Below are 14,230 nucleotides of genomic sequence, written 5' to 3' on the forward strand. Positions count from 1 at the left end.
GGCCTCCAGGATGCAAATGAAAATACCAAAACCTTATTGCACATCTACAAGGCACCACCTATCATATTCCCAAAAATTAATTGGTTACTGCTTAAAATAAAAGAGGAGATGTGTGACAGACGGACGGACAGATGGACGGACCAGAGTAACAATATACCCGAACTTCTTTAGAAAGTGCGGGTATAATTAGACAGTCAGAAAGAGCATATCTGAAAATGGATTGAATTTTAAAAAAAATCAAGAAAACCTCCCAAAAAACAACAATAAATTGTTTTTCATAAAATCAAATTCGACGGAAACAATACAATGATATCTTAATGTCAGAGAACGAGCCGATTGTTACTTCAATAATTTTAACAAATTTTCTGCTGCTGTCTTGAGTTCAATGACAAGTGTAGGAAAATCCAAAGCAACAATCCCTCCTATGACGAAGACAATGATTATTATTCCGAAGTAACCGAATGTTTTGGCAGATGGCCGAGGGTCGTCTGCTGATGTTTTTTTACGGATAGTGGAAGACAGTGTGGTTTTCTCCACCTCGAGTTCTTTCTTGATTTCTGCGATTTCAGCGTTCAACTCCTCCATGGAGTAAATGGTGGAGTTATATTTTACAATACATCCGGGAGGACAGGTACAATTATTTGGTGAGGAGGCGGTTGTTGTGGCTGAAGTGGATTCAGTGGTAGGTGAAGTGGATTCAGTGGTAGGTGAAGTGGGTTCAGTGGTAGGTGAAGTGGATTCAGTGGTAGCTAAAGTGGATTCAGTGATGGCTGAAGTGGATTCAGTGGTAGCTGAAGTGGATTCAGTGGTAGGCTGAGATTCAGTTGTGGTGGATTCAGATGAAGCTTAAAAAAAGAAGTAATTTCTATATTTATAGAGCTCCTTTTACCACCATACAAACACAATGAATCCGAAATGAGCGAAAATGTACTATTTGAAACTTCCTTAAAATTATTACTGGTAACAACTATCATCATAGATGGTCTGCAATTTCACTGTAGATATGTCATTGTAAAATACAATCTTATTTTCTCTGCAATTCAATTTTCTATATTTTGACTGTAGGTCATAACCGTGGATTAAAACATGAAGTGGATATAACAGTGCTTTAACATTTATTCATTATATGGTTGAATAAATAAGATCTTTCTGGTTGGCTAAGATCTAAAAAATCAGAAAAATAAATCCGAGATTTCTGATTGAAAAAAATCGAACAAATTGAAAAAATAAAACGTTTTGTACACATCAAAGAGTCTTCGATTGTAGATTGCTGATTGTATATTGTTAACGTCCCACTCGATAATTTTTAACTTATATGGAGTCGTCAACATTGCCAGTGAAGGGCTGCAAAGTTTAGGCCTATATATGCTGGGCTCTTGTAAACGGCCTTTGAGCATGGAGGGATCTTTATCGTACCACACCTGCTGTGACACGGGGCCTCGGTTTTTGCGATCTCATCCGAAGGACCGCCCCATTTAGTCGCCTCTTACGACAAGTAAGCGGTACTAAGGACCTATTTTAACCCGGATCCCTACGTTTGATCTTTCAACCTCGAAACAAAATAGGTTGAAAGCGTGACACTATCAATGTCCCAAAATTACAAAGCTTTGACCTCTTTTGGATAAGATGATTCAGGTTAGCATTGTAGCCCCTGAAACTCTTGTTTTAGTGATACCTGTAAGATTTCTATATGCCATTCAAACATTTATCAACATTCCGAATATTACCTAATATCTTTGAATTTGTTCCTTTAAAAAACCATTAATACATGTATTGATTTTTTTCTTTAATCAGACATACCGGTGATGTTTAAATGTAGTTTTCCTCTCAGGAGTCAATATATGCTGTGGTCTAAACGCGAGTAATTAGAGCACTAAGTCATTAACTATGTCATGGAATATACGTATACCCCATTAGATTTTTTGTCTGTACATTAATTCCTCACTTAATGTAAAGTGCAATACATTTATTTTTGAAAAGCAGACGACAATCTATATATCGGACGCAATCAAAACTTATAAAATCGTGGAGAGTAGGATAACAATACTCTGCGAGCCTGAAGTGAATCGCCTTCCCAAGTCAAGGGTTGGTGATTCACCACATTTCGCACAAACACTTGAAAGACTAAGTTTCTTTTAAAGGTATCTTCATCTAGCGATATTAAACATACTTGGGGATGAGCCGAACTTTGTCTTTTAGGTAATCAGAATTCAGGTTTGGGTAGTTAATTCATACTGAAGGAATTCAACAACTTTGAAAGAATCTGAAATATATTTCGTTTTCTTGAGAGCACTCGCATACACCCTAAAGATATCACCTTCATTGGTGTCCATAATAAGTCCAGATTAACAAGTTTGTTACCAAAGCTCGAACGGGTGTGTCGCCATTGTCTGTTTAGATGAATAATTTCATTGGATAATTTAATCGCGCTTCGAATCGAATAACCAACCCCGAAATTTTCAACTTAATCTGTCAAAGGTTTGTAAATCACACATCGTTGGCTTGAGATATAATCATCCTTAGTACATCTCATCTGAGTAAGCGAATTGGACACTTGGCCTGGGAAGATGTCCTTAGTATTGCAAATTTATATTTCATTTTGAGGGTGGTAGTTATAGTGTATTCATGAATCGTGTACAAAAGAGTTGTATTGATATAAAAGAATGTTTTCTCAGTTGGATTGTAACAAACCAAAGAAAGACATTTTATCATTTATATTTTTCAGTATTTTTGTTTAATACCAATACTTTAAAGTACGTAAAATGTAGATATTATCGACCAGTAAGTTATCTAAATGTAACCCCTGACCTTTGACTTACTTGCGTGAACCCTGGGGTCCATGACAAATTTACATAAGCGAGGTTAAACCGGATACTATTGGAAAAAGTCAGTTTGCGCATGCCCAAGTGTACATGTACATTTTCACCGGAGCCAATCGGAACATCGCTTGGTCTTTTCCGTCTAGTCAAGGAAAACGAGTCTTTTTCCTCTCGACTTAACGGAAAAGCCCGAGCGATGTTCCGATTGCACCTGATTTGATGACGTGACATTTATTTATAGATTGGAACCTAACACTAACAGGGTAGCACATGACTGTACATATTGGAGGGGATTGGGTCAGCATGCGCATATACAAGTAGATGTTTATCGGAATCAGCAAGATTTCATGAACAATTGTCAAGATAATTTAAAAATAAATTAAATATTCTTCATGGTATGTGAAAAACAGATTTTCATTGTTCTTGATAAAAAAGATTAATATTATTGAGTGTAATTTATACATAGTTACATGGCAACATATTCACAACTTTCAAGATTTTAATATTTTTGTGAAGAGCAAAGATAAGGGCTTGATAAAACATTTACTAGATCCGGCAATGTATCTTTGTATGTAAGGGTTTATGTGAAGTTTAGAAATCCAGTATAGGTATGGTAACTCATATTCATTCGTTCCATTGACTGAGATATTAAATGTGTCTAAAACGGAAGCAAGGTTCTGAAGAATTTCAGTTTTTTAAAGGACAGTTGGAGTATAAGTACGATTACCAAATGTAAAATTAATGCCAAGTTCGTTTAAAATACAGTTGTAATAATGAGCCTTACAAAGACAATGTTATTACAAGATTTGTCAGCTAGAACCAAAACATATTCCTCATGTAACCTATCTAATTCTTTGATTACTTTTGGTTTACTAAATACATCTTCCAACAGTCCGTTGGAATTCCCACGGGCACGAATTGTGATCCTTTGTTAGCTGACCTGTTTTTATATTCTTATGAAGCAGAATTTATTCAAAAAATTCTACGCGAGAAGAAAAAAAATTTCTTGCTTTGACCTTCAATTCGACACTTAGATATATCGACGACGACGTTTTATCTATTAACAATAATAATTTTCATTCATATGTCGATTCGATATATCCCAGTGAACTCGAAATAAAAGACACCACAGAGTCGTTCACTTCTGCTTCATACTTAGATATTTTATAGTGATCCTTATCAAATTTTGAGTAGTATATATTAACAGCAAACCAACAACTCAGCTTTATGATAAATGGGACGATTTCAGCTTCTCCATCGTCAACTTCCCATAATCACCTGCATATAGTGTTTATATCTCCGAACTGATTCGATTGCAAGAGCTTGTTTTACGTATGATCAGTTTTTAAATCGAGACAGGCTACTGACAAACAAGTTGATGGTGCAGGAGTTTTAACAATCTCGTTTAACGTCAGCATTTCACAAATTCTATGATCGTTATATCTAGTTTGCCAGGACAACCTACCATTAGGTCAAATGTTGTCTGACGTGTTTCATACCGAATGTGAGGACGTTCTTGGCACAACGATTTTGACTACGGATGACTCCGTTTGCCTGATCAAGATGTGGGACTTACGGCGGGTGTGATCGGTTTACAGGGGATGCTTACTCCTCCTAGACACCTGATCCCACCTCTGGTATATGCAGGGGTCCGTGTTTGTCCAACTCTCTATTTTGTATTGCTATTTAGGAGTTATGAGATTGATCACTGTTAGTTATCTTCACCTTTCATAAGGATAAATGGTACGTACATGTACTTGTATTTCGATGTGTTTAATACGGGATTTTAATATTCCTCTGATATATTAATACTCCTCTTATAGGGCTCACGACGGGTGTGACCAGTCGACAGGGGATCCTTACTCCTCCTAGGCACCTGATCCCATCTCTGGTGTGTCCAAGGGTCCGTGTTTGCCCAACTACAGTATCTATTTTATATTGATTATAGGAGTTATGAGATTGATCACTGTTCGTTATCTTCACCTTTCTTATACTTTTAATTTATTCTGACAAGGTACATATATTGAGTTCTTTTTCATATTTACCCCATCGTCGACATAATTCATAAGAGAGATGAAGTTCTGTCATCAATTGAAAGACCGAGGTTGTATGAATTCGGACCTTTTAAAATAAGTGATTTCAGGTCCTCATTTTTAACTATATCAATATCACCAGTAATGACATCTCCAGCTGTGACTGACGAGATATGATTTCAGTCACTATATTTATTTTCTTAAAAGTCATTACATGTACTTGAAAATTGTCCAAAGAGGAATTCTGAAATTCATATTTCCAACAACTAGATCTATTCTGTCTATTTCTTCCTTGTCCATGTGCAGGGCCATGAGATGGTTCGGTCTCCCCTGAGACATCCTGGATCGTAAGATTTTACACTTCGAAGGTTGCTGAAAGGCTTCTCACTGACTGCATTAGTGGCAGACATGACCAAAATTAATCAAATTATAATTGCTATTTGGCTGAATAGGTCCTCGTTATTCCTCCTACCAAATATTCTACAATAATTTTGACCGATGCCTCGTCTGAACGAACTTTCAGGCCAGTTTTCATGGTCTCAAGCTGTGTTTCAAGATCTCTTCTATCAATATCAGATATGTAGAAATTACACACGAAATTCAGCTCGTTCTCATAAATCTGACCACTTAACGCTTCCATCAAAAGGTCCATCCTGTCTTTAATACAAATGATAGCAAGGTCTAGGGCCTAAGAATAATGTTTCCGATATATTTCCTCCTTATTTCCTCCACTGGTGTTGGGTGATATGATTCGGAACCTTCGTCAAGACGTTTTGGCAGCCCTTTTCTTCTTGGAGGCTGTGGCTCATTAACTGTCAATTCTTGTTGTCTCTTCTTAACCTTCTCTCAGAAAATATCAAACTGTTTCTCGTTTCTCATCTTTTGCAAAGTCTAGATTTGCATTGTCAGAGCTGCCATTTTGTTACCTTCAGTTGCAGTGACATTCTCTTTCTATAGTGCTTTGTCGGGTCAAAGTTTCTTAACAACTGCATATGACGTCATAGACCATAGTATTCTAATCAGGCGTATGGAGTATGCTTTTGACATCACGGGATCGGCTTTGTCGTGGACAAGGTCTTATATCTCTGGTCGAAGTCAACAAATCTAGAGATTTCCTACTTTACTTTGGTGTTCCGCAGGGTTCGGTATTAGGACCTCGTCTGTATCATGTTTTCCAAACCAATCGAAGAAATTTGCCGAAGGCAAACATGTCCTATCATTGTTACGCGGATGACACTCGGGTATACCTGGTTATAAATCCGAATGACAGCTGGTACAATATTGCAGACAGACTTGAACAGTGTCTTTCTGACATTGATAACTGAATGCAAAACAACATTCTCAAGCTAAATCAGGAAAAAACAGAACTTTTCTATACCCCAAAACGTAAAGCTAGTGAATTATTAGGATATCAACTGGCTTTCGGTGGATCTGTAATGTGTCAAACATCTTGGGATGTTTTTTGACAGCACACTTGGCATGTGATGTCAAATAAGTGCGTTGACTAAATCATCATGCAGGGCACTTGTTAGATCACTGATTACATCCCGTCTTGATTATGGAAATACACTTCTTTATGGTGTTAATTCAGCATCCTTGCAGAAGTTACAGAAAGTTCAAAACACTGCTTTCAGACCAGTGACACGTTCAAGGAAACATGAGCATATTACACCAATTCTCATATCGCTTCACTGGTTACCTGTGACATATCGAACGAAATATGAAATCCTGTTGTATGCTTTCAAGACTCTACATGGATTAGCTCCAGCATACATCCAGGAACTGAATCAAGTGCACCACCCTCAGCGAAAACGTCGGTCTGTTGATTCCTTATCCCTTCTAAAGTCACGCGTTCGTACTAAACTGTATGGTGAAAGACGGTTCGATGTGTCCTCATGAACCCTGTGGAGCTGCCTTCGGCTGGATCTTCGATTCGAAGATTTATTAGCTGTTTTTAAAAATAAACTTAGACCATTTCTTTTTAAACTTACATTTAATTTGTAATTTGGTATTTATGTACAGCGTATACAGTTATTAGAATAAAAGCAAAAAAAAAAAACAAACCAAAAAACCCAAACATTTATAAAGTTTTGCCTATTCTTAGCTACTTCAGTTCAATATTATTGCATGTATTTTTCTTAATGCGTTTGTTGTTCTTAGGTTTTAGTTTCTTTTTCATGTAAAGAATCTTAGGGTAAGTGTGTTAATTAGATAAAGCGCTATATAAATTTACAATGATAATAATGAATAATGATAATCTTATAATTGTTTCACTAAGAAGAGAATAAAAAAGAAAGTCGAATGTCTGCATATAAAGAGCAACACCTCTATTTCTCCTTGTCTGTTCCTTCACCTGGTGCCTCATCCCACACATCTTGCCTGTTCCTTCACCTGGTGCCTCATCCCACACATCTTGCCTGTTCCTTCACCTGGTGCATCATCCCATACATCTTGCAGGACCTCATAGTTTTCAGTTACGCTATGTAGGGGTTCTGTTCTTACTGTCCAGTGAGTCCGATAGAGGACTTGCATACCTGGAGAGTCTGTGTGTTTAGCAGTAGATTTAATAAAAATGCCATCTCTACGAGGTGACAATTTGATCAGGTTTGTAATTTCTCTGGTATTTTCTAGAACATTCTGAATTGTCCTGCATCACCACAAGCAAGTACATGACCTGTAACAATGCATATATACTGCACGCCTTTCAACTGCACTGACCCGAGAGGCAACTCCAGACTTGCATCCAGCCATAGCTTGTTGCCCAATCATAACACTGACCGCGAGCGCCATCAAAAGAAAAATTAAATATTTCAAATACGTCCTTGATGGAATTGAAGATCGTTGAAGTTTTTATGTTATCAATATGGTATAATCCAACAACAAATTTCATGAGGTTTAAATCAATTTATTGTCCATCCATCGTAAACAAATAACAAGTTGCTCCTTATTTGAACTATCGACGGTTTCATCCGCCATGATAGTAAAAACCTCCTTCTGTGTCAGATTTAATTTTTACGAAGTATTTCATTAGCCATTATTTTGATAATTCATTCTGAAGTTCTGGTGAAGTAAAGTCTTTCTGTATTCCCAATTTTATTGTCAAAATCAGTGTGCCAAGAACAGCTTACCAGGTAATTAACAATCGGTATGAAACACGCCAGACAACATTTGACCCAAAGATAGGTTGTATTGGCAAACTAGATCATTATAACAAACATAGAATTTGTGAAATGCTGACTTAAGATGAGCCTGATGAAACCCCTGTAACATCAACTTGTTTGTCAGTAGCCTGTCTCGATTTAAAAACTGACTATACACAGAACAAGCTCTTGAGTATCGAATCAGTTGAGAGATATAAACACCATATGCATTGCAAGTGATGATGGAATACTGTTACATAAATATTCTTTCCCAGCATGTGCACCAAAATTCAGTTTTTGTTGGTATTTGCGGGTTTTAAGACGTTCCTAAATATTCTGAATGCCAATTATTGTAGATTCCAAAATAATGTTTTTTGATCACCGGTTAGTAAAGCAAATGCATTAAAAGGCGTATCGAATCAGTTGAGAGATATAAACACCATATATGCTGGTGATGATGGAATATTGATACATAAATATGGGAAGTTGACGAAAGCTGAGTAGTTAGTTTGCCGTTAATATTTATTTTCAACAAAATATCTAAGTATGAAGCAGATATGGAGGACTCTGTGGTGTCTTTTATTTCGAGTTCACAGGGATATATCGAATCGACATATGAATGAAAATGATTATTGTTAATAGATAAACAGTGTCGATATATCTAAATTGAAGGCCACATCAAGAGATTTTATCTTCTCATGTAGAAGCGTTTTTTTAGAAGTAAATTCTGCCTCATAAAAAATATAAAAACATGTCAGCCAATAAAGGAGCACTATCCGTGCCCATGGGAATTTCAATAGACTGTTGGAAGACCTGATCACCAAAGACTATATGAAGATATTTTGTATGAGGAACTTCAGCATCTTTTTAATGTGCTGCATTTTTGTTTCTTTTCATTGCTTTGATTAGATTAGATATGTACTCAGGTACATGCATTCAGATCTGAGTTAAGTTTTCATCGTCATTCAAATTGTTAAGGAGGGTGTGTGTGTAATACATTGTACTTGATTGACACGTGTGACCTAAAAGATTATATACGTTCTATTTTTAGATCAGTGTTTGTCAGAGTTTGAAACAGAAAGATGATATTCTTTGCCATAACACTGAATGTTCTAAAAGAGAATCCATCAGAACAGTATTTTTTAACATTATGTGATAAAACATCATTCTACAAGCACTCTACAGAATTACGTTTGGATGTTTACATCTGGACTTAACAGATTACTGGTCAATTTATGCCAGCTTATATTCTCGAGTCTGAATTCAGCTAGGTGGTAAACCTGAGCATCAGACACTGTTTTGTGAACTTTGATTACACCTACTCTGAGTAATTTTTCTTTGATATATTTTTCTGTGAATAATTGTAAATAAATTGTTATAAAGTCTTTGAATTGTTTGGGATTGATTTCTGCTGGGCTTCTATACATACTGTTACAGCAAGATGGAATCTGATCACATGACCGACTGTATCTGTTAAATAATGATACCTTATTTGTTAATTAAATCTTCATTGATGCTTATTGACACTTTGCAACATACCTAGATTTGGAATAGTGCTGCACAGAAAATAATACGAGTTGTCACATTTCTCTGGAAACCAGCTGCTGAAATACACAGATACACAGCGCCACTTCGCATCGTTGATGGTTTTGACATAGAAATTTTCATATGTTTGTTCTTGTCCTGAGAGAGTTGTTAGTCGGTAGCTGGAGGTGGTGTCCACATCATACCCAATGTAAACAGTGCTCGAACGTCGGCTATAATATAACAGTTGTAATTAGAAAACTATAGAATTATAAATGTAATGTAAATCCCAATTATACAAGAAACTGTTCAAAGAATTCCGATACATTGATTGATTAATTGATTGACACAATAGTTCACTTTATCGAAACGTCGTCACCTGTTGTAGGTTAAGTGCTACACGTAGATCTATACGCTAGTCGCTCTTTTGCCTTTCTTTATCATGTCAATACACACTGTGATACGAGCAAAATGCTCTCAGACTTTTAACAAACGGTCGTTTCTGGGGGAAATACCAAGCAAAAAATTTTGCCTCCTAGGACTGATATCGTCCTAGTGAAATAGCCTTCGCTCCATCGCTTTCATTAAACATTTTTCAACAACTATGATATACTTTCGCGAAATTAAATAAAATTCTGTGATAAACACTCATAAACTGCGGATACGTTACAAACATTCCCCAAACTTACCCCACTGAATCCAGAAAATTGTGAACAGCGTTTTCCATTGGGGCGTCGGTTAGAATGGCTAGATACCCTCCTTGGTTCAGGCACTCTGTCTGCCCTTTGGTAAGATTACCCTTGACGGTACTCACCCAAAAGCAGACATTCCCATTGTTGACGTCATTGTATAATATACTATTCGCACCCATTCCATTACAGGCGGCCGTCTGCCCATCTGAAAATTCAAAAACTATCTGAAAATTCAAAAACTTTAAATCTAAAGAAAATGTCTAATATCTTTCTGTCTGTGAAAAGACAAACTGCTTAAATATTGCAAAAGGAAACCCTTTTTATAATGAGCATTGGTAAAACTTTCGCGATCTCATGACTATATTACTTTACCATTATCATGAAGCAGATATCAACTTACTCAAAAATATTTTAAACAGAAATGGACAGAGTCTGATTAAAATATGGAAAACAGAATATCATTACCAGGTGTTTTAGTTTATGTTATTTTGGAATTTAATAGAGTTGTTCGATTTTTTTAACACAGTTATATGAAGAAAAAATGGAATTGTTGATATTTTTTCTGATAAGAATTCATACATCTATTTTGAAATTGTGACAGTGGATAATTTTTTATGTGAAAATATATTATATAATAGATTTATTTTAATTGTCAAATGCACTGTATACTCACTTTGAAAAACACAAGAAAACACCCATGTCCGGAATACCCACGCAAGCCACATTATAACAGTCACAACTTAAAAAGGGCGGTATTTTGTACTCTGTAGATAATTGAACATCTAAAGCTCAGTAAGTTTGGTTGCTGCTTTTAAACAATTTATGATGTACACAATGTTAACTTGTATCCATACACCGAACAATGGTTGTTCTCCGAGGCATTTAAAATAAAGATATAATCTCGTTCACGATTGAAACATCATGAAAATTGATACGGAAACGATTCGACTGTGAATTATTTAGTGGAACTCATCAGCTATTTTGGTTCAAAACAATATAAATGTATCTGTGTAATGGAGTACATTTATCCAATTTTAATTTTCTGTCCAAACAGAATTTTTTTTTACCTGGTGAAATTAAGATGGTGTTAAATTATATTGAAGCTTTAAAGGGACTGATTCGCGATTTCCCCCCAACTTTTGTTTTTCACTTTTAATGATCAAAACAACCGTCTACTGTGTTTAAAAGGTTAAAATATTAAACATTATCACAGAAATATGGGAACCCGTAGGGTACCCCCACATTATCATTATTGTTCCCTATATGAAATACCGAAATTATAATAGAAGCTCATTAGAGAGAGAGAGAGAGAGAGAGAGAGAGAGAGAGAGAGAGAGTTATTGTTTGTTTGTAAACAAAGATTACGGTACCGTGTATATTATTGTTTGCGAAGTTTTCAAAAGAAATGGATATCGATCTAAGTTTATTATATCTATCACATAGCTGCAATTATCATTAGTGATCTTGTTAAAATTAATTAGCAGTCTAAACAATGGTTAGTAAAATTTAATCCTTCAAAAACGAAATGCCTAGCAATATCTCTCAAAACCAGAAAACCTTTCCACCTTTCATAATAATTAATGCATTATTTTTTTTTATAATTATGTTTATCTAAATGAAATAGATTTCCATAAACACCTAAGATAATCAATGCCAATGATTAGAATGGAATTTACATGTGGAGGAAATATCTAACGCCTACAGCCGCTTTAATTGTATTACGCGGGGTGAAATTTACCTTACAAAAGGTTATTTTTCTTTTGTAAGACCAGTACTAGAATATGCCGACATAATGTGAGACAACCTATCTGACTTTTTGACAAGAAAAATTGAAAGCATACAGCTAGAGGCTGCAAGAATAGTCACCGGGGAAAAAATGGCAGCCATACATCTATTGTACAAAGAAATAGGTTGGAAGTCTCTTTCTGTTCCAAGAGAAAACCACCGATTAATTCAACTTTTTAAGATTTTCCATCAATTAACGCCTGATTATCTGCATAATACTAGTTACCCAAACTCATCACTCTAAAACAGCTACAATATTAGACAAACACATTGAATTCATCAATCTCAAATAGCTACAATACTAGACAAACAAATTGAATTCATCACTCTCAAACAGCTACAATACTAGACAAACAAAATGAATTCATCAATCTCAAACAGCTACAATACTAGACAAACAAATTGAATTCATCACTCTCAAATAGCTACAATACTAGACAAACAAATTGAATTCATCAATCTCAAACAGCTACAATACTAGACAAACAAAATGAATTCATCAATCTCAAATAACTACAATACTAGACAAACAAATTGAATTCATCAATCTCAAACAGCTACAATACTAGACAAACAAAATGAATTCATCACTCTCAAACAGCTACAATACTAGACAAACAAATTGAATTCATCACTCTCAAATAGCTACAATACTAGACAAACAAAATGAATTCATCAATCTCAAATAACTACAATACTAGACAAACAAATTGAATTCATCAATCTCAAACAGCTACAATACTAGACAAACAAAATGAATTCATCACTCTCAAACAGCTACAATACTAGACAAACAAAATGAATTCATCAATCTCAAACAGCTACAATACTAGACAAACAAATTGAATTCATCACTCTCAAATAGCTACAATACTAGACAAACAAATTGAATTCATCACTCTCAAATAGCTACAATACTAGACAAACACATTGAATTCATCAATCTCAAACAGCTACAATACTAGACAAACAAATTGAATTCATCAATCTCAAACAGCTACAATACTAGACAAACAAATTGAATTCATCAATCTCAAACAGCTACAATACTAGACAAACAAATTGAATTCACCAATCTCAAACAGCTACAATACTAGACAAACAAATTGAATTCATCAATCTCAAACAGCTACAATACTAGAGAAACACATTGAATTCATCAATCTCAAACAGCTACAATACTAGACAAACAAATTGAATTCATCACTCTCAAATAGCTACAATACTAGACAAACAAATTGAATTCATCACTCTCAAACAGCTACAATACTAGACAAATAAATTGAATTCATCACTCTCAAATAGCTACAATACTAGACAAACAAATTGAATTCATCACTCTCAAATAGCTACAATACTCATCACTCTCAAACAGCTACAATACTCATCACTCTCAAACAGCTACAATACTAGACAAACAAATTGAATTCATCAATCTCAAACAGCTACAATACTAGACAAACAAATTGAATTCATCAATCTCAAACAGCTACAATACTAGACAAACACATTGAATTCATCAATCTCAAACAGCTACAATACTAGACAAACACATTGAATTCATCACTCTCAAACAGCTACAATACTAGACAAACACATTGAATTCATCACTCTCAAACAGCTACAATACTAGACAAACAAATTGAATTCATCACTCTCAAACAGCTACAATACTAGACAAACAAATTGAATGCATCAATCTCAAACAGCTACAATACTCATCACTCTCAAACATCTACAATACTAGACAAACAAATTGAATTCATCAATCTCAAACAGCTACAATACTCATCACTCTCAAACAGCTACAATACTAGACAAACAAATTGAATTCAATATATCAAAGCAAGACCTCCACATCACTACAATCCTTTCTTCCATAGTACTGTACGCTCCTGGAATAAGTTACAGTCTAATGTATAAGATAATCCATAATTATCGAATTTAAATTGTGTTTGAAAGCCAAGGTTCCTAAATTAATACTAAGTTACTTTTATGTCGGTAGTAGAACTGCTCGGATATTTCATTCGAAATTAATTTGTTGTCTACAACATGTGTATATTCTATACTGTCCACTTTTAATATATTTAGCTTGCCTCGTGCATAAAACAACCGTGTTAATAATAATATCATATATTTACCTTACTTTGTTTCAGGGGCTGATTTACATAAGTCATTGCATGGCTTGCTTTCCAATCTCTGTTGTAACTTGTATTTTGAAATTACATATTGTCATA

General features: G+C 35.1%; 1 protein-coding gene across 1 annotated transcript; it reads right to left on the reverse strand.

Annotated features, from left to right (window-relative positions):
- Positions 1–271: 271 nt before the first annotated feature.
- Positions 272–11,056, reverse strand: LOC125651353 (uncharacterized). The gene is made up of 4 exons (XM_056153283.1): positions 10,882–11,056; positions 10,206–10,413; positions 9,532–9,749; positions 272–845 (listed from the first exon to the last, which is right to left on the reverse strand). Exons 1-4 carry the CDS (start codon positions 10,931–10,933, stop codon positions 340–342), a joined length of 984 nt encoding a protein of 327 aa, XP_056009258.1. The 5' UTR covers positions 10,934–11,056; the 3' UTR covers positions 272–339.
- Between the last annotated feature and the right edge of the window lie 3,174 nt (positions 11,057–14,230).

The sequence above is a fragment of the Ostrea edulis genome, chromosome 1 (assembly GCF_947568905.1).
Source record: "Ostrea edulis chromosome 1, xbOstEdul1.1, whole genome shotgun sequence".
Taxonomy (NCBI): Eukaryota; Metazoa; Mollusca; class Bivalvia; order Ostreida; family Ostreidae; genus Ostrea; species Ostrea edulis.